The 21,505-nt window shown below is 40.3% G+C and overlaps 2 protein-coding genes across 3 annotated transcripts in view; one reads left to right on the top strand and one right to left on the bottom strand.

Moving 5' to 3' along the window:
- Nucleotides 1-2,142, top strand: part of LOC110532632 (cAMP-dependent protein kinase inhibitor gamma) — a 29,407-nt gene extending 27,265 nt beyond the window's left edge. For both annotated transcript variants that reach the window (XM_021616700.3, XM_021616701.3), the window contains exons 2-3: nt 1,146-1,330; nt 1,494-2,142. In XM_021616700.3, the coding sequence (XP_021472375.2) occupies nt 1,177-1,330; nt 1,494-1,576 (237 nt within the window). In that variant the 5' untranslated portion in view covers nt 1,146-1,176 and the 3' untranslated portion in view covers nt 1,577-2,142. The remainder of the gene's footprint in view (nt 1-1,145; nt 1,331-1,493) is intronic.
- Nucleotides 2,143-2,734: 592 nt separating this feature from the next.
- LOC110532631 (adenosine deaminase) lies at nt 2,735-21,167 on the bottom strand. Its single transcript, XM_021616699.3, has 11 exons — nt 20,799-21,167; nt 16,568-16,629; nt 15,854-15,976; nt 10,080-10,223; nt 9,704-9,819; nt 8,828-8,952; nt 7,636-7,707; nt 5,709-5,810; nt 3,889-3,956; nt 3,585-3,714; nt 2,735-3,316 (listed from the first exon to the last, which is right to left on the bottom strand). Exons 1-11 carry the CDS (start codon nt 20,964-20,966, stop codon nt 3,212-3,214), a joined length of 1,215 nt encoding a protein of 404 aa, XP_021472374.2. The 5' UTR covers nt 20,967-21,167; the 3' UTR covers nt 2,735-3,211.
- Between the last annotated feature and the right edge of the window lie 338 nt (nt 21,168-21,505).

Here is a 21,505-nt window from a genome sequence, read left to right as displayed (position 1 = left end):
TAGCTAATGTAAGCGGAGAAGAGGAAGGAATGAGTAGCTAATGTAAGCGGAGAAGAGGAAGGAATGAGTAGCTAATGTAAGCGGAGAAGAGGAAGGAATGAGTAGCTAATGTAAGCTGAGAAGAGGAAGGAATGAGTAGCTAATGTAAGCGGAGAAGAGGAAGGAATGAGTAGCTAATGTAAGCGGAGAAGAGGAAGGAATGAGTAGCTAATGTAAGCTGAGAAGAGGAATACCCAGCAGGGAGGAATGAGTAGCTAATGTGAGCTGAGAAGAGGAAGACCCAGCAGGGAGGAATGAGTAGCTAATGTGTGCTAAGCTCAATAGGCTCTCTTCTTTTCTCTCTCCCCCGGTCAGCCTCTGCACTTTTGAAAGGCTTAATACGCATAAAGAACGTATTGTAAGCTTGCACTGTTCATGCGAGTAGTTTTTAGACAAAGTTAAGTGCGTGATTGGCTTGAGGGTTTGAGTCCCTGATCAACGCTCCGTTTTTTATTTTATTTTAATAACTTGTAATTAGGTTGGCAAATTAGCTCTGACGCTAGCGCCATTAGCCCACTGTGCAGAAATAGAAAGGACAATATTTCACTGTCAACTCTGAGCTCTGGGAATGGTACAGACTATTTGTATGGCTCAACATTGAGATAGTCATACCCCTCACACTGTCGTGTCAACTTGAACATAATTGTGGTGGTTCAAATTTTATATTTCCTTTTTTTCCACAGTTCCAGCTTGGTTTAGCTCAGCTTTGTTTTGTTGGCCTCAGTAAGGCTCTCCCTCTCCCTCCCCCTCTCCATCAGACAAGAGCAGGAAATGATTTCAGTTCAGGTCCCTCCTTCCCTCAGACAGACGCTGTAGGGTCCCTCCTTCCCTCAGACAGACGCTGTAAGGTCCCCACGTGTAAGTTGAACAGGTATAAACACACATTTATTCTCATGTCCATCTAATACCTAACCAGCAATAAGTAAAGCTGAACTATGTTAGTACGCCACTGACAGAATAAGGGAATATGGAAAGTATTATGTATGTGACGTGTATCATGATGTGTGTAATGTACAGTGTCTATTTTGTATACATCAGTACCGGGTGTCTGAGACAATTTTCCCCTTGGGACATTAAAATGAATCCTATCCTATCCCTCTCTGCAGGTGTAATGAGGTGTCTGGTCATGGACAGATAATGGATGTGGAGACAACAACACCGTACTCTGACTTCATCAACTGTGATCGTACAGGCCGCAGGAACGCAGTACCTGACATACAGGGACAGGGGGCAGCAGCCAGCACCAGTGAATTAACCAAAGACATGGAAGGGCTGGACCTGAAGGTGGCGGGTGAGTGTGTGTATAGATAGATATAGCCAGGTGTTTGTGTTCTACATCTTCATTCACTTAGTCAGCATTACCTCATGCCTTCTCTCCCAAGCCATCTCCAATCTATTGACACTTGTGGGCACTTTCTTTGTTTTTAATGGACCATGTTTCCCATATCTTTCAGAAGGAGACTCTGGTGCATCACCAGCCCCTGAGGGTGAAGGGTTGACCAGCCAAGAGGCCCAGGGAGGCGAGGGCCCATCCTAAACCACCTCACAGGAGTGGAGAGCGGGACACTGAGAAGAAGGGACAGAATAAGACAGAGAGGATCTCCTGAATGTCCTGCCTGACTAGACCCTACCCCTCTCCTAACTCAACAGTGATGACATCTCTCACTGTGTAGCTTTGATGGAGCTTTGCTGGTCCAGCTGCATGATCCTTCTCCTTTATCAATTGGCATTGTGGGAAATGTAGTTGACAGAACAGTTGTTGACAAGTAGGACTACATCTGTTCTTGGCCTAGAGATGCTGCTGGGCTACGGTGGTAAAGGAAATGTTCTCACATCACTATGAGAATGTACCAAACTTTGGATCTATGTCTCTCCAGATGTACTGAACACTATCCTTTCTTAGGTTTGGAACAACAATATTTCATCCTATCATCAAAAACGAGCTACGCAGAATCTATAATCATGTTTGCCATTTCTTTTGTGTTTATTATTTTACCTTTTGTTTCACAATAATAATTGTAGTATCATATTTATTTCAGATGGTTCTCTGAAACCTTTTGTAATAGTCATTTATTTTCTGTAATAAAATGTTTATGTATCTTCTGTTACGGTATGTGCATACTTCTGCTGTTGGCACAACTGTGATCTTATCTTCAGAATACCATTGCTGCCTGAGGCACTCCTGGAGTCTTTCATTTTCTTCAGTGAAGCTACTTTCTGTGGTCAGAATTTGTACTTTCAGTGGTCAGAATACTGCTAGTGGGATGTATTTAGTTCTCAAGTAGATGTGCAGTTTTCTATAGATTTTTTGAAACACTGAAGTTAGCCAAGATGTGCCCGTTCAAAGACACCCATCGCTGATGGAAGTTGAATATTTGAGGTTATCATCAATATTTCCTAATGCAGTTTAGTGTACATTGGAGTGGTCACAGGAAGCCAATTTACAGCATATAGGACAGCGCCCTAGCACCTCCAGGTTGTATTTTTTTGATAAAGGAGAAGAAGTGGGATGTTTGAGTGAAGTGGTACTCATGAGCAAGCGCTATGTTCCTGGGTCCAGCGTGTGCTTTTCCAGTAAGATATGCCGCTGCTCTGTAAGAGCTGCCACTCAAGTGGTTTACATTTGAACTAAACTGTCCGTAGTGAGGTAAGGTCCATATTGCAGTTGATTCTGATACTCCTTCAATAATGACAATTTTAAGATGCAAAAGCGTTTTTATTGTAGTTATTGCTCGTATTTTAACGTCATTGTCCTCAATGGAATAAATGTATTAAATGGAACTGCTTTTCAATTAGTAAAATGCAAAAATTACAAAATGTTTCACTAAATCTACCTCTGAGAAAAACCTCTTACAGAAGTTACTCTAAAAACGATAAGACCACTTCAGTAGGCTTTACTCTCCACCAAGTGAGAACAGTACAGCAGTAGATAGAGTACGTCACCTAGTGCTCACAACTAGGACTACAACATTACATTTTTGATCATTTTTGGTATAGAGCTGGTTTACCTGAAGCATTCCCAATTTATTTTAAAATGTGGGGTAAGAACTCTATTTCCACCAAAGGAAATGTAAGTTGTTGGCATGACGATTCAAATAGTCTATACGACCTATCTTACTTGGCAAAGTGGTTGGTGCCTGGGTTGTTGTTGCAGCTCTGATCAGTGCTTAATTTAAAAGCCAGTGTTCTCCACCATTCCATAGGCTTCGTACAACTTGTTAATAAGATCCTTCTTCTCCTTCTCAGGCAAGAAGCTGGAGTTAGCGGAGTTTATGTTCTGAAAAACGAGGTGAATGAGAGACTTATTAAACCTTAAGGGGAGAGTATACTGTAGTATTTAATGGTATTATCAACAGTCGCATAGTATTTCATAGCCTGGTCCTGGATCTGTTTGTGCGGTCTTCCCAACTCCTTTGGTCATTAATTGTCATGTTAACAACCATAGGATTTAGCTATTCAGCATAAACAGATCTGGGACCAGGCTAAATATTTAATGGTATTGAGCTGCCAAGCCAAATAGGAAGAGTTGAAATGTGTTTTCTTACCAGTCTCTTGAATTCCTCCTCGGTGAAGCCCATGTAGTTCTGGGCAGTGCTGTAGTCTAAGTGCAGGGTGGAGTTGAAAATCAAAGGGTCGTCTGTGTTCAGGGAGTAGTTGGCCTTATCCTTTCTGAAGCTACACACACACACACAACATTCAGAGGGGAAAAGTAAACCCAGACAAAAATGAAACGTTTAAAAAAAGGTATTGTTTCCAAACGCCTGTTACAATCTTTATGGTGTTGGGTTGTTGAAACTTTATCGGAAGTATCATTCATAGAATATGATGAGTAGTGAAAGATGGCTTTACGTGATGACAGGATGCTTGGTGAAGTCTGGATCACAGGCTCCAGTCAGTTTGCTGGATATGGGACACACCTGAAAATCACACGGCATTCCTTCCTTACAGAACAGTAGCCTTGTCTGCCAGGATTCTAGGCTGTAGTTGGACACATGGCTAGGGAAGGAGACTAGTTCTTGGTTGCCTCCCAATAAACTCTCCTTCCTCCTGAAGTGTGCACATGTTCACTACTCCCCACAAGTTTAAAATAATTGTGTTGGCTATGGGGATTTTCCATATACAGTGCATTCGGAAAAGTATTCAGACTCCATGACTTTTTCCACATTTTGTTACGTTACAGCCTTATTCTAAAATAGATTAAATGAATTTGTTCCTCAATCTACACACAATACTCTATAATGACAAACTGTAAATACCTTGGAAAAGCACACACCTGTCAGAGCAAAAACCAAGCCATGAGGTGGAAGGAATTGTCCATAGAGCTCTGAGACAGGATTGTGTCAAGGTACAGATTTGGGGATGGGTACCAAAACAATTCTGCAGCATTGAAGGTCCTCTGTGGAGATGGAAGAACCTTCGGGAAGGACAACCATCTCTGCAGCACTCCACGAATCAGGCCTTTATGGCAGAGTGGTAGACGGAAGCCACTCCTCAGTAAAAGGCACATGACCGCCCACTTGGAGTTTGCCAAAAGGCACCTAAAGGACTATCAGACCATGAGAAACAAGATTCTCTGTTCTGATGAAACCAAGATTGAACTCTTTGGCCTGAATGCCACGCGTCACGTCTGGAGGAAACCTGGCACCATCCCTACAGTGAAGCATGGTGGTGGCAGCATCATGCTGTTGGGATGTTTTTCAGCAGCAGGGACTAGGAGTCTAGTCCGGATCGAGGGAAATATGAACGGAGTAAAGTACAGAGAGATCCTTGATGAAAACCTGCTCAGGACCTCAGACTGGGGCGATGGTTCACCTTCCAACAGGACAATGACCCTAAGCACACAGTTAAGACAACACAGGAGTGGCTTCGGGACAAGTCTCTGAATGTCCTTGAGTTGCCCAGCCAGAGCCCGGACTTGAACCCGATCGAACATCTCTGGAGAGACATGAAAATAGCTGTGCAGCGACGTTCCCCATCCAACCTGATCGCTTGAGAGGATCTGCAGAGAAGAATGGGATTAACTCCCCAAATACAAGTGTGCCACGCTTGTAGCGTCATACCCAAGAAGGTGTAATCGCTGCCAAAAGTGCTTCAACAAAGTACTGAGTAAAGGGGGTCCGAATGCTTTTGTAAATTAGTATTAGTTCAAAAAAAAATATATATATACATTTGCAACAATTTCTAAAAACCTGTTTAATCTATTTTAGAATAAGGCTGTAACGTTATAAAAAGTGAAAAAAAAAGGTCTGAATACTTTCCGAATGCACTGTACCAGTAATTTTACTTTCAAATCCATGTAAGAAAGTAGACCCTTTGGGAGAAAGGAGCTATTAATTGGGACACAACGCTTGTGTAATGTCTCTTCATGACCACCAGAGGTCATTGCACTAGCCGCCTTCATGGTAGGAAAAGGCTATTAGTCCACAACCTGATGCCCAAACCAATATTTTATTTCATAAAAGTATTAAAATTAGGTTAAGGTTAGGGTCGGGGTTAAGGATTTGGTTAGGGTTAACGTAAAGGTCACTTTTTAGGTTTTTGCTAGTCGGTTTAAGCAATCTATTTATCTTGTTTTATGAGGTATGCTCATACATCATGTAATATTCTGTGTGTACGAAGTCTAATGTTACTTTACATTACAGGTGAAATATAAATGTGTACGTTCTTACCTCAAAATGCATATTCTGCTCCAGGAGTTGTTTGTACAGCACTTGGTCCTCCAGTATGTTGTAGCCATGTCCTATTCTCTCTGCTTTCAGGACCTCCACAGCCTGAAGAAGTCATGAGATATGTGTCATCAGTTTTTCTCAAAATGTTGTCAAAATCCTCTCACGAACAGAACTACTGGCTATTCCTGGCAACGTGCTGTCTTTGGTTGCATAGTTGCCTGACATTTTAGAAATATGGCTTTCATATAAAGTAATTCACATAGGCCAGTGAAGAATTCCAGGGTGACGTGATATTGGATAGTGCTGAACAGACTAGTGCGCTCTGTGTACTCAGTAGTTTTACTTGTTTCTATCTGACAAACAAACCGTATTCACGTTCTTATAAAAGAGGAGATATAAGTGACACTGCATTGTGAAAACATAACATGATAACAGTTCAGTGAGAGACGTCATGACGTACACTACCAGGCAAAATTTGACACACCTACTCATTCAAGTGTTTCTTTATTTGTATTATTTTCACCATGTGTAGAATAATGGTGAAGACATCAATACTATGGAATCATGTGGTAACTGAAAGTGTACAACAAAAAATGTTTTAGATTCTTCAAAGTAACCACCCTTTGCCTTGATGACAGCTTTGCATACTCTTGGCATTCGCTCAACCAGCTTCACCTGGAATGCTTTCCCAACAGTCTTGAAGGAGTTCCCACATATGCTGAGCACTTGTTGGCTGCTTTTCCTTCACTCTGCGGTCCAACTTATCCCAAACCATCTCAATTGGGTTGAGGTTGGGTTATTGTGGAGGCCTGGTCATCTGATGCAGCACTTATCACTCTCTTTCTTGGTCAGATAGCCCTTATATTGGAAGTGTGTTTTTGGTCTTTGTCCTGATGAACAACAAAGGATAGTCCCACTCAGCGCACCCCAGATGGGATGGCTTATTGCTTGTTAGCATGCTGGTTAAGTGTACCTTGAATTCTAAGTAAACCAGTGTCACTAGCAAAGCACCATCACACTTCCTCTTCCATGCTTCATGGTGGGAACAACACATGCAGAGATTATCTGTTCACCTACTCTGCGTCTTACAAAGATACAGCGGTTGGAACCAAAAATCTCACATTTGGACTCATCAGACCAAAAGACAGTTCTCCACCGGTCTAATGTCCGTTGCTTGTGTTTCTTGGCCCAAGCAAGTCTCTTCTTATTGGTGTCCTTTAGTAGTGGTTTCTTTGCAGCAATTCGATCATGAAGTCACGCAGTCTCTTCTGAACAGTTGATGTTGAGATGTCTGTTACTTGAACTCTGTGAAGCATTTATTTGGGCTGCAATCTGAGGTGTAGTCAATTGCTTATTTCTGAAGCTGGTAACTCTAATGAACTTATGCTCTGCAGCAGAATAACTCTGGGTCTTCCTTTCCTGTAGCGGTCATCATGAGTGCCATTTTCATCATAGTGCCCCTACTTTGTCACAACACAACTGATTGGCTCAAACGCATTAAGAAGGAAAGAAATGACCACAAATTCACTTTTAACAAGGCACACGTGTTAATTTAAATGCATTCCAGGTGACTACATCATGAAGCTGGTTGAGAGAATGCCAAGCGTGTGCAAAGCTGTCATCAAGTTAAAGGGTGGCTACTTTGAAGAATCTCAAATATAAAATATATTTTGATTTGTCTTAACACGTTTTTTGTTTACATGAGTCTGTGTTATTTCATAGCTTTGATGTCTTCACTGTAGAATAATAATGTAGAAAATAGTACAAATAAAGAAACTCTTGAATGAGTAGATGTGTCCAAACTTTTGACTGGTACTGTAGGTGTTGCTGTTGTGTGTTGAGAAGTAGAGAAAGTCTTCGGTCAAGTTGAACTGTCAAATAAATATTTAATGTTCCCCAAAGGCTGTACAAGGAAAGGGAAGCTCACCTCTTTCACCACAGAGGCAGGGCCTACCTCTCCAGCATGGACTGTTCTGTGGACCCCACATCTCTCAGCTTCCTGTCAACAAGGTCACTCACATCAACACCAAGTTAACATGAGAAACATCTGGCTTTGACAGTTAGTCCCGACTGAAATACCTTCCATTGTCTTGAAACTGTCATTATACATGGATGAACATAGTCATAACATGATTCCAAGAGCCCATGCTTCGGTAAAGAGAATGCATTATTTTTTGCCAAAGGCTTGATTGGTAAGATTTGCATCTCACCAACATTTGAGAAATGTCAGATCTGCTTTTGACAAAACCCAGCTTAGAATTTAAGACCTCTGAATTTAGAGCTTGTACAGTTATAACTGTCTGTATTAGTATCAGCGTGGCACTCTACTAAGAGCACGTTAATTCTCCGACTCCTAGTGTTTGGAAATGGACTTCTTCACACTAATAATTTAAACAGATGTTAACATGTCCACATTCATCACTTCAGCCGCTGGTTGACCTTACCACAGTGTTCCCAGATGTTATCCTGGGGGGAATGATTGAATGGCTGTGTGTTTAATTCAGGAACCACCAGAGATAGAACAAACTACGCAGTTGAAACACTTAAGTGGCATACTTTGGACAAATTGCCTAAATTTGGTCATCATGAACATGGTGAATAGTTTCACTGATTCAGTTATTGCTCTTGAGAGAGTTTTCTGTTGCAAGAAATTGCAGACCTCCAACTGTCTGTCTAAAGCGACCTTTAAGTCTCCATTTATGGGTATATGTATAGAGAGTTGATGAGTTATAATGATAAGGTGTAAATTATTGGCTAGTTATAAAACAAATCAACCAATTGTAGGCCTTTTAAGGTCTGAAGTTCTGCAATAGCCCCAATAAAGATTGGTTGTACTTTAACTCTACTATCTGGCAACGGGTAGCCAACAGTGTCAAATGTCACAAATTTGAAATTCTTGTGCAAGTTGGAGGGTGATCTGCCACCTTTTTAAGCAATAAAAATGAGCATGGTATGCTGCATGACAGCGTTCAGTAGGAAAGTGGTTAGCGTCATATCCTGTTGAGGCTAGCTATTGTCTTGTATCGTGGCCATGAACCATGCATGCATGGAACAGTTACCTACAGCACATACAGAATGAATTGGACACGAGGGTTCAAAGTTGGGCAGTGGTAAGTTACCTCATAGGCCATCCTGTGTCCTGGGTAGGCCTCACAGTTGAGTGACTCGTCTCCTGCCAGATCAATAGCCACCACTCCATCCTTCTTGTACTTCTTACACAACTCCACCACGTCCTTGGACCAGCCTGCGCAACGCAACAACCCAGTGTGGTCAAAGACCCAGAGACAGGTCGTTTTAAAATGCAGGATGTTTGATTTGTGTGGAGGTTATCTGAATATCTGCTGCTACGAATGAGAGACATTGTGAATCATGTCAAGCATCTCCGTGAAAGCTAGTGTAAAGCAATGGTTGTAAAGGTCAAATTGTTCAGTTCCAAACTTAATGTTAACAAAAGCAGAACAAAATTCCAAAAAACAAAATACTGACAACAGAAAACTGTTCACTGGAATGTTTGCCTAAAATAGTCACTTGTATTTTGTTGCATGTAATAACAAAAACAGATACTATGCTCTGTGAAGTCAGAAAGTTACATATAACCAAATTCCTTTACTGCTGGGACTATTCTGGACTGTAACATAGGAGATTTGGCTTGCAATTTTTCATTCAGTGATACATTACACAAATGAGCCCCTTTTTACTGTCTGCATTAGGGTCAGCAAATGGTGACATTAGCTAAGGAGAAAACTCAATAAGCACAGCATCACACCTCCTCACATTTAGATCAACATCATTGAGTGGTGTTAAACAAGACATAGTCAGACGATGCCCAAAACAGGAAGTATAGCGAGTATTTTTGACTGGGAGATGTTTGGCCTGCAACTTAGTGTGATGAGGATCACAGACAGAGGACTACGGACAGGAAAACAGACAGAGGCAGACAATAAGGAGGGGCTGTGTTGGGCCAGACAGACAGGACAGGACCGTGAGGGCATTACTTGGCATGTGGCGCATGCAGCACAGAATGGACCTGGCTATGATGTTGAATGCCTTCTCTCCCTCGGCCAGACCCTGGTTCACCAAGCAAACAACCTCATCTGGGCTCAAGTCACCTCTGGGGGAAGAGAGAGTGAAATCAACACACAGAGAACTCTTCAATGCATTGCGATGTCACATTTTTTTTTTTATCTCTAAGAACAGATACCTACATGAACAATACAAGACTGCAATCGGAGAGCACAAGTAACTCAAAGAACTGTATTGCGCATGTCCATATAGTAATTAGACATCAATCACACATACAGTATGTTTAAAAGGCACGCTTTTCTGTCATCTACTTTACCGGATCAGAAACATATAGTATCATCCACGTACTCTTTTTGGTTCCATGGAATGGGTTCTACGTCAGTGTTAGCCAGAAAGTGTGGGCTGTATCTGACTTCAACGTAGATCACCCCCTCTTTGGCTTTGTCCTCCACAAACTCATAGGCTATCCTCTTGATCGCCTCTCTGTCACCACTGCAAAGTTCACAGAAATTCAGAGGAAGCCCAAGAGAAACAAGATAAATATTTACTCAACTATGGCAGATAATGAATAGTATTAGTCACCAGCAAAGGCCCTACATTTGCTTTAGATTTCATCACATAATGTTCATCCAGTTACAAATGAAGATGTTGGAAGAAGCTATATTTCAATTTACGACATGTAAAATACAGGAAACGTTCTAGGAACAGCCCATTGTTCTTTGCGTCTCTTCCCTCTTGGCCTGCAGGGTTAGTACTGGGTATTACAGGTTTAGTAACAGGGTTAGTAACAGGGTATTACAGGGTTAGTACTGGGTATTACATGGTATTACTACATGGTAGAAGTGTTTCTCTAAATGACAGGAGGGTAATCTGATGGTAAATCCTCAGCACGCCACGCCAGGAGGACTATTACTGTCACAGAGAGAGCCAAGTGGCTGAACCAATGCTCCCTGTGACCCCTGACCTGAACTTGACTGGCACTGCTACTGCTAATATGACTAACTGTCAGCAGGAGAATATGACTATCATTATCCCTGTATGATAATGAAGGTAAAGGACATAAGATCAGCCTGTGTACAGTATTTGAGGGATGACATAGGGCAGGGACCACCCTGCATTAAGCCGCGGGCCAATTCTTTTTTGAGTGGATGGTCCTGGGGCCGGAACATAATTATAAATAATTTGTAGACCTACACTGCAAATTGACTGCAAGAAGCCCAAACATATATAGTGTTTGACATATTTCCTAAATTAAAATAACTTTGAGCTGATTTCCTGGGGATTTTACAGCCATTTATGTCCAACAACAAAAATCATTATTTATATATATATATATATATATATATATATATATATATATATATATATATATATATATTACTAATTTGGCTTGAGTTCCACCTATTTGGAACCCTGACATAGGGAATGATAGAATATTATAGTCATTTGTCATTTTCATTTGATTTTGAGTGCATATCATTCTGTTTTATAGTAGACATTTCTGTAAAAGTCCCCGTGGAGCAATGGGTATTCTGGTTGGAGGGGTGGGAAATGTCTGCAAACTCAGTGGGACAGATATATCCAGCATCAATTCCCTTTGTTGCTTTTTGACTTAACAAAGTTTCTGTTTCACATCACGATTGGAAAACAGACCAGCATTTACACTAGACGTGAATGCCTGTTTCTAACATGCCTGGTCTGAATGCTTGTTGTCTCTCCCTCCGACCCCGTGACCCCCCTCTGTGCCGGTCTATCCGCCAACGCACACAACAATTCTGCATGAGCCAAACACAGCTAGCGAGTTCCCCATGTTGTTGTTGCATCTGGTGCTTCCCCCCTACACGACAACACAGCTTTTCAGTTATGCTTCATTCAGCATAACTGACAGCTAGCAGCTTCCCTGGCTGCTATTACAAACCATCATTGGGTCTTTTCATACTTGTTGTGGGCAGTGGTGTAAAGTACTTAATTAAAAATAATTTAAAGTATTGTAGTAAGTCGTTTTTTGGGGTATCTGTACATTACTTACTATTTATACTTTTGCTCCCCTACATTCCTAATGAAAATAATGTGCTTTTTACTTCATACATTTTCCCTGACACCCATAAATACTTGTTACATTTCGAATGCTTAGCAGAATAGGAAAATGGTCCAATTCACGTACTTATTAAGTGAACATCTCTGCTCATCCCTACTGCTTCTGATCTGGCGGACTCACTCGAGCGTGCCTCTGGCTATCCGTAAATTAAAATAAGAAAATTGTGCAGTCTGGTTTGCTTAATATAAGGAACGTGAAATTCTTTATCCTTTTTGCTTTTGATTCTTAAGTATATTTTGGCGATTACATTTACTTTTGATACTTAAGTATATTAAAAACCACATACTTTTAGTAGTAGTAGTATTTTACTGGGTGACTTTCACTTTTACTTGAGTCATTTTCTATGAAGGTATCTTTACTTTTACTCAAGTATGACAATTGGGTACTTTTTCCACCACTGGTTGTGGAAAGTTACTGGTTAGTCTGGTATGGAGCTGAACCATCACAGAAAATGTTGTATTTTAATACATTGTTTAGTTTCAGCAGTGGGTGAGATTTGAGTTTAGATTTTACTATGATTGTTGCTTTTTTTCAAAAGTACCATCTTGGCGTAAAAATGTGAAATATGTTGATAGCTTTAGGGTTAAATATAAGCTAGTATTGTAATGGGAACGATATCTATAACGACCAATTAGACACTGTAAATTCAGTTGGTTGCCACAGACATACCTGCCTGCATCATGACCTGCTCCTGCATTACATCCACTCAGTAACCAGGAAGAAGACCAATCAAGACTGGTCTTAAGTGTTCTTTAAAAGCTTGTTGATTGCATTGCTGGCAACAACACCAATTCATCGCGGTCATATAGAGTACATAGACTCTCAACTTCCAACACCATGTAACTGTTGGTAACAGAAATGTTTGTGTTTGCCACTTTTAACTGCACACTTGTTGTTTGTGTACATGGATTTTAGAATGTCGTATGTTTTTCCCCCAACACCACTTTACATCAATTTGTATTGCAGACCCTCATGCCAAATTGAGTCAAAATATTTGTTTAAATCAACAAAGCATGAGAAGACTTTGCCTTTGTTTTGGTTTGTTTGTCAATTAGGGTGAATACGTGGTCTGTCGTACGGTAATTTGGTAAAAAGCCAATATGACATTTGCACAGTACACTGTTTTCACTGAGGAAATGTATGAGTCTGCTGTTAATGATGAGGCAGAGGATGTTCCCAAGGTTGCTGTTGACGCATATCCCAGGGTAGTTATTGGGGTTAAATTTGTCTCCACTTTTGTTGATTGGGGAAGATGCTAGAGCTAAGGATGATGTTAAAGAGTTTAAGTATAGCCAATTGGAATTTGTGGTCTGTATATTTTATAATTTAATTGAGGATACCACCAACACCACAGGCCTTTTCGGGTTGGAGGGTTTGTATTTTGTCCTGTAGTTCATTCAATGTAACTGGAGAATCCAGTGGGTTATGGTAGTCTTTAAAACGTCTTAGGGCTGAGATCCCGCTAAACGGGATCGATATGACAACAGCCAGTGAAAGTGCAGGGCGCCAAATTCAAAACAACAGAAATCCCATAATTAAAATTCCTGAAACATAGAAGTATTTCACACCATTTTAAAGATAAACTTCTTGTTAATCCCACCACAGTGTCCGATTTCAATTAGGCTTTATGTTATTATGTTAGGTCAGAGCCAAGTCACAGAAAAACTGTTATGGGATTTTTATCAATAATGACTAAATGAGGTATACTGCACTATAACTGGTAAGAATTCTACCCTGTCTTTCTTGTAGTATTAAATAATGTTTGTCCATTAGGAAGGGGTTATATGGCATGTACCTAGGAAGAAAGGAATGTATGTGGAGATAAGAGAGGACAGGGAGGGCTCCTCCAGAGTTATGGTGTCTGGGGGAGCCTGGAACGGTCAGTTGAGGGGTTATAAACTGTGGTTAGACTCATGAGAAAATCCATGTTTGTGTGTATGTGTGTGCGTAGTTTAGGATGATATAAGAAGGAATGGATTTGTGAAAACTTTGGAGCTCTCGCAAATAAATTGGAACCTGATCAATTGTGAGCTGGGAATTCTGTCTGTTTTATTTAAGACCAGAACTTTACAAACTCTGGGTATCAGACAGATAAATATAATTGGAATTTATGAACACTGATTAAATAATTACTTGACAAAAACACAGCCATTTGTCCAGCCAAAGAGAGGAGTCACAAAAATCTGAAAGAGATAAAATGAATCACTAACCTTTGATGATCTTCATCAGATGACCCTCATAGGACTTCATGTTACATAATACACGTATGTTTTGTTCGATAAAGTTAATATTTATATAAAAAAATCTCAGTATACATCGGCGCGTTATGTTCAGTAGTTCCAAAAACATCCGGTGATTCTGCAGAGAGCCACATCAATTTACAGAAATACTCATAATAAATGTTGATGAAAATACAAGTGGTACGCATGGAACTTTAGATACACTTCTCCTTAATGCCACCACTGTGTTGAATTTCAAAAAAGCTTTAGGGAAAAAGCAAACCATGCAATAATATGAGTACGGCGCTCAGAGACCAAACAAGCCAAAAAGATATCCGCCATATTGTGCAGTCAACAGAAGTCAGAAATAACATTATAAATATTCATTTACCTTTGATGATCTTCTTCAGAATGCACTCCCATGAATCCCAGTTCCACAATAAATGTTTGTTTTGTTCGATAATGTCAATCATTTATGTCCAAATAGCTACTTTTTTTTGTGCATTTGGTAAACAAATCCAAACTCACAAAGCGCATTCACTAGGAGCAGACGAAATGTCAAAAAGTTCCGTTACAGTCCATAGAAACATGTCAAACGATGCATAGAATCAATCTTCAGGATGTTTTTAACATAAATCTTCAATAATGTTCCAACCGGAGAATTCCTTTGTCTTCAGAAATGCGAGCTAGCGTCACGAGCTTGTGGCACTCTGCCAGACCACCGTCTCAAAGAGCCCTTATGAGCCCCTCCTTTACAGTAGAAGCATCAAACAAGGTTCTGAAGACTGTTGACATCTAGTGGAAGCCTTAGGAAGTGCAACATGACCAATATCCCACTGTATCTTCAATAGGGAATGAGTTGAAAAAAGGACCAACCTCAGATTTCCCACTTCCTGGTTGGATTTTTTCTCAGGTTTTTGCCTGCCATATGAGTTCTGTTATACTCACAGACATCATTCAAACAGTTTTAGAAACGTCAGAGTGTTTTCTATCCACATATACTAATAATATGCATATATTAGCAACTGGGACTGGGTAGCAGGCAGTTTACTCTGGGCACCTTATTCATCCAAGCTACTCAATACTGCCCCCAGCCATGAGAAGTTAATTCTAAGATTTGTATTTGGTCATGTATATGTTTTTGCTGTTTGTTCTTTGTTATAGGGCCAAAAAGATTGGAGAAGTGGTTTACCCATACATCTCCGTTTTGGATAGATAACTCTTTGTGTTTGTGTCTCTCTCTACCCTGTGTGTGTCTCTCCCTCTCTCTTGAGACCCTCCAATCCTGTAACACTACCAGTATGAAGGAAACTAACCGTGACCCTCATTTATTAAGATATTTGTCAAACTCTCACTCTTGAGTTTGACGTCCCTAGCTTGTTCACAGATGTTTTTTTGCTGTCTTACCAATTCCTATGGTCATTGTTATACTATTGGCACAAATAGATCTAGGTCCATGAAAACCCCCCTCTGTGATAATGATAAGAAAACCCCTTCCAGCATCGGGAAACACCCTTCCTGCACCGCTAGCTGATGTGGGCTAGTTGATCTGGACATTTCTGACAAGTTATAAATATCTCTCTAAGGTATGCAATGACTAACATGACAAGAGGAACTGGTGATGCACTACCCAATTTCAAATTGTAAATTCTACTATTACAACTTTCAAGAGTGAGTTGAAAGCCGGACAGAGTTCCTTAAAAAAAGGTGGTTTACAGTTTGGGAATGTAAATTAAACCAAAAGCTCAGGTACAGTAGTCAGCATCTAATTATCTCATATCTATCTTTATGTTCAGGGTACTTACGCAATGACGTGCATGTACTCTGCGAACTTGCCGAGGAACTCTGTGAGCGTGGCAGGCTGGTGCACCACACAAATATGTGTCATCTCCTTCACTGTGCCTGCAGGCAGGGTAATCCCACGTCGCCTGAGACAGACAGAGGACTTTAAAAGTACAATCAGCAATATTTAGCTACAGCTGTTCAATGTTAATTTCTCTAGGCTGAAAATGAAAGGAGACAAGGCATTTGCCATTAGGGCCCCTAGACTTTGAAATGGTCTGCCAGATTTAGTGCCTCTTTTTAAATCTCTGTTGAAGACAACCTTTTATGAAGATGCTTTTAATATATGATTAATATATGATTTTAATGAAATGTATTTTTTTACTATATTTTTTTACTCTCTTTGTTTGTTTCTTAGTACTTTTAATTGATTATTTTATGTGAATCACTTTGTTATTTGTATTGAAAAGCACTATACAAATAAAAGTATTATTATTATTTCAATTAATGATATTATGGACATTAAAGACATTTGCTAGTTCAAAAAGAGCACCATAACTAGACCTACATGTTCCAAACACAAACACTGAAAGAACATCATATGTCAATTGAACCTAACAGACTTCTTGTGAAGGGTAATAGGCAATTCATGATTCAAGAGAACTGGCATAACCAATTTTAACACATTATTTAACTAAAAGAAAAATGCTAAGAACTCAACAGGTTTATGAACTTACTTGGCAACGTCTAGGATCGTCTCCACTCGGATAGCGCCATCAAGATGCACATGCAGCTCAATCTGAAGATAAAAATATGACAAAATAAAATACAGTGTAGACATTGTTAATGTTGTAAATGACTATTGTAGTTGGAAACAGCTGATGTTTTATGGAATATCTACATAGGCGTACAGAGGCCCATTATCAGCAACCATCACTTCTGTGTTCCAATGGCACGTTGTGTTAGCTAATCCAAGTTTACCATTTTAAAAGGCTAATTGATCATTAGAAAACCCTTTTGCAATTATGTTAGCACAGCTGAAAACGATTGTTCTGATTAAAGAAGCAATAAAACTGGACTTCTTTAGACTAGTTGAGTATCTGGAGAATCAGCATTTGTTGGTTCGATTACAGGCTCAAAATGGCCAGAAACAAAAAACTTTCTTCTGAAACGCGTCAGTCTATTCTTGTTCTGAGAAATGAAGGCTATTCCATGCAATACATTTCCAAGAAACTGAAGATCTCGTACAATGCTGTGTACAACTCCCTTCACAGAACAAAGTAAACTGGCTCTAACCAGAATAGAAAGAGTGGGAGACCCCGGTGCACAATTGAGCAAGAGGACAAGTACATTAGAGTGTCTAGTTTGAGAAACAGACACCTCACCTGCCTCTTTGCTTGACATCATGGGAAAATCAAAAGAAATCAGCCAAGACCTCAGAAAACAATTGTAGACCTCCACAAGTCTAGTTCATCCTTGGGAGCAATTTCCAAATGCCTGGAGGTACCACGTTCATCTATATAAACAATAGTACGCAAGTATAAACACGGGACCATGCAGCCATCATAAAGCTCAGGAAGGAGATGCGTTCTGTCTCCTAGAGATGAATGTACTTTGGTGCGAAAAGTGCAAAACAATCCCAGAACAACAGCAAAGGACTCTGTGAAGATGCTGGAGGAAACAGGTACTAAAGTATATTTTTTCACAGTAAAATGAGTCCTCTATTGACATAACCTGAAAGGCTGCTCAGCAAGGAAGAAGCCACTGCTCCAAAACTGCCATAAAAAAGCCAGGCTACGGTTTGCAACTGCACATGGGGACAAATATCGTACATTTTGGAGAAATGTCCTCTGGTCTGATGAAACAAAAATAGAACTGTTTGGCCATAGTGACTGTGATTATGTTTGGAGGAAAAAGGGGGATGCTTGCAAGCTGAAGAACACCATCCCAACCGTGAAGCACAGGGGTATCATGTTGTTGGGGTGCTTTGCTGCAGGAGGGACTGGAGCACTTCACAAAATGGATGGCATCATGAGGAAGAAAAATTATGTGGATACATTGAAGCAACATCTCAAGGACGTTAAAGCTTGGTCGCAAATGGGTCTTTCAAATGGACAATGACCCCAAGCATACTTCCAAAGTTGTGGAAAATGGCTTAAGGACAAAAAAGCCCTGACCTCAAATCTATAAAAAATTTGTTAGCAGAACTGAAAAAGTGTGTGGGAGCAAGGAGGCCTACAACCTGACTCAATTACACCAGCTCTGTCAGGAGGAATGGGCCAAAATTCACCCAACTTATTGTGGGAAGCTTGTGGAAGGCTACCTGAAATGTTTGACCCAAGTTAAACAATTTAAAGGCAATGCTACCAAATACTAATTGAGTGTATGTAAACTTCTGACCCACTGGGAATGTGATGAACGGAACAGCTGAAATAAATCATTCTCTCTACTAGTATTCTGACATTTCACATTCTTAAAATAAAGTGGTGATCCTAACTGACCTAAAACAGGGATTTTTTACTAGGATTAAATGTCAGGAATTGTGAAAAACTGAGCTTAAATGTACTTAGCCAGCAGCATACCACACTGCTGGCTTGCTTCTGAAGCTAAGCAGGGTTGGTCCTGGTCAGTCCCTGGATGGGAGACCAGATTCTACTGGAAGTGGAGTTGGAGGGCCAGTAGGAAGCACTCTTTCCTCTGGTCTAAAAAATATTCCAATACCCCAGGGGACACTGCCCTGTGTAGGGTGCTATCTTTCGGATGGGATGTTAAACGGATGTCCTGACTTTCTGCGGTCATTAAAGATCCCGTGGCACATCGTAAGAGTAGGGGTGTTAACCCCGGTGTCCTGGCTAAATTCCCAATCTGGCCATCAAACCATCACGGTCACCTAATAATACAATTGGCTCATCCATCCCCCTCCTCTCCCCTGTAACTATTCCCCAGGTCGTTGCTGCAAATGAGAATGTGTTCTCAGTCAACTTACCTGCTAAAATAACAGATAAATAAAAATAAATAAATTTGGCTAAGGTGGATGTAAACTTCTGACTTCAACTGTATGTGTGTGCCTCCCTGCGTGTGTGTAGAGTCTTGAATTGGACAGTGTTTAAATACATACACAGATCAGGTCTATGACAGCTGTTTCAGTCATTTACAGATGAAGTCATCTTCTGGCATTGTAGTAACAACTCATTTTCTCATGGGCTATTCTTCTGTGGTTTCCTACTTTACTAACCATGACCAATACAAAGCATATAACCTGTTTTTATCTATCAACAGGTATAAATGTAATGGAAGAAACTGTTATTAATCATCTGTGTTCTTGTTGTTATAAATGTGTGTCTATAACAGCACGGCAACCTTATTTTGTTTGTGTCACAGCCATCATTACACAACTTTATGTAACAGCCATGAGGCCAACAGCACGTTTTCACAAAATGCATGCATCATTTTATAGACAATTAATACTCAAACAATGTTACATGTTGTGTAATGTATAGTCATTACATAACTTCATATAGTTATGTTTCTGTTGCATGGATAGCTGAGAGGCTCATCACGCCCCATACATTCAGTTATTGGTAGATAATCAAGATGTTATCAATGACAAAGTCACTCTTCAAGGTTGTCCATCCCTGTTTACTGTATTACTGCACACACACATTACGGTTCTTGTTATCAGCTATCAGCTCCTCGCCCTGTGCATGTTATGCTGACGCAGGACCATAACTCCAAAGAGCACTATTGGTTGTGTGCTATCAGGAAGAGCAGCTTGCTTAACCTTAACCTTACTTTTGGGTAACCAATATTACCATCTACATCAGTTTAAAAAGGCAACACTGAAACAAGTAGAGTAGCCTACTGCTTATAATCAACAGCCAAACTATCTTATTACTGGTGTTTTTGGTGCATTTGTCCACCATTAATATTTAAACAATGGTATATATGTGTTATATAGGCCTACAGTGTCACCCCTTGTCTTTTGATACTCTAAACACAGCCAGTAGTCTTCATGGGCTTGACACATCAAGATATCTGGCTCCACCAGTAAATGCACCTGCCAATCCCACCACCCTGAGCCACCTCTAGCCTTTCGGGGACGCTAGGCGAGATTTGGTCGGGAGACTGTGTTGAAGTTTTAAAGCAATCTGCAAGTATTAATATTTTTGCCATGGGGCGGAGAACATTTAGCAGTTTTAAAGCAAATTTCCGTTCTACACATATCATGTATATCATGTATATATGTTCACATGATATATGTGTGAGAGTGACTAAGTAAATCAACATGCCCTGCGTGCCTGGTTGGTAATTTGGTGATGATTAGGCCTCATACAAGGGTTAGATAGCTGGCTAGACTACCTCACCTAGCAATCTAAAAGCTTTGAGTGACTGACATAAGTGGATATATACTGATGCTCTAACGTGGTGCCCTACGCCTAGCGCGCTTAGTCTGCCTATAGAAAGAGGCAGCACCACCAATGCTCATCCATAATTACAGTGAAATGTTATCTAATGCTCAACGTGTTACATGCTATGTAAAACCGAAGTGAATGTGAAAATACCACACAACATTTTAGAAAATGTATCAATGGAAAATGCATCTAGTTAGGATCTTCTTAAAACGTTTAGCTAGGTATTGATGCAAATGAACGGAAGTGTGAATGAAGCTACAGGAACGGCCCACAGATGGCACAACATTTCATCAATTGTAGCCTACGCTCCCTTTCTACTTTTCGTTTCTTCTAACCACGTGCTTCCTTGATTTTAGAATTTAGAAACAAATGAAAGAGCGACGTCAAACCCTATCATTACTGAACGAAGTACAGCCTACACGGTGACAAGTTTGAGAAGGAATAATAGGGTAATGAATAAATGGTTACAAAGTGGTTGAGGAGAGTAAACAGGATAATTAATAATTTAATGCAACTGTCATTCTGCCTGATACATTAGTCGTCAAATTCAACTTACCTTTGGTTTGTTAAATACTATTTGTTCAGTGAAGTGTTCTGCCATTGTGAAGGCTCTCCTGTGTCTGCCGGTAAAATTGAAAGTGCTGATAGCACAGAATGAGAGGCGCAACTTCAAGCTTGTCACGCCCAGGACTCGAATAGCGTTCATTACTACCATTATATACATGTCTAGCTCGCATGGGACATGGGACACGCCTTGATCCTACCCCCAACAACAGCATGCAATTAGGCCCATTGTCATAAACGTGCAAGCAAATCGAGTTTATCTACCGTTATACTATAGAAGGTATTGTAACCAGATAATTAGGTCTACAGATACATTTTCACGGTAACAATGTTTCCACGGTGTAACCAGTAGACTAGTTGTGGTGAGTAGGATTAGCAGCATACAGTAGGTTAATCGTTGGCCAAATGCTTAGAGGTTTACCAATGATCTGATTATGGCCTGTCCAGAGCTACTGTAGCCAGACCAAGTCCTACACATCCAGGGAAAGGAGGAAGTGATACATGTAATCAGTTACATGTAATCTGATTACACAAAACAAAAATGTACCTGAATACATTAAAAAAATGATCTCAATATCATATCATTTTTGGGTAACAATTAAATACCTTACTGTGACTGTATCAATGAAAATGGTCAAAAAGAAACAAAAATAGTTTTTTAGCAAATAACAATTTCTCAAGCAAGAATTTTGCCAGGAC

The sequence above is a fragment of the Oncorhynchus mykiss genome, chromosome 9 (assembly GCF_057628025.1).
Source record: "Oncorhynchus mykiss isolate SJ-2025 chromosome 9, ASM5762802v1, whole genome shotgun sequence".
Lineage (NCBI taxonomy): Eukaryota > Metazoa > Chordata > Actinopteri > Salmoniformes > Salmonidae > Oncorhynchus > Oncorhynchus mykiss.
This window is presented reverse-complemented; position numbering and strand designations above follow the sequence as displayed.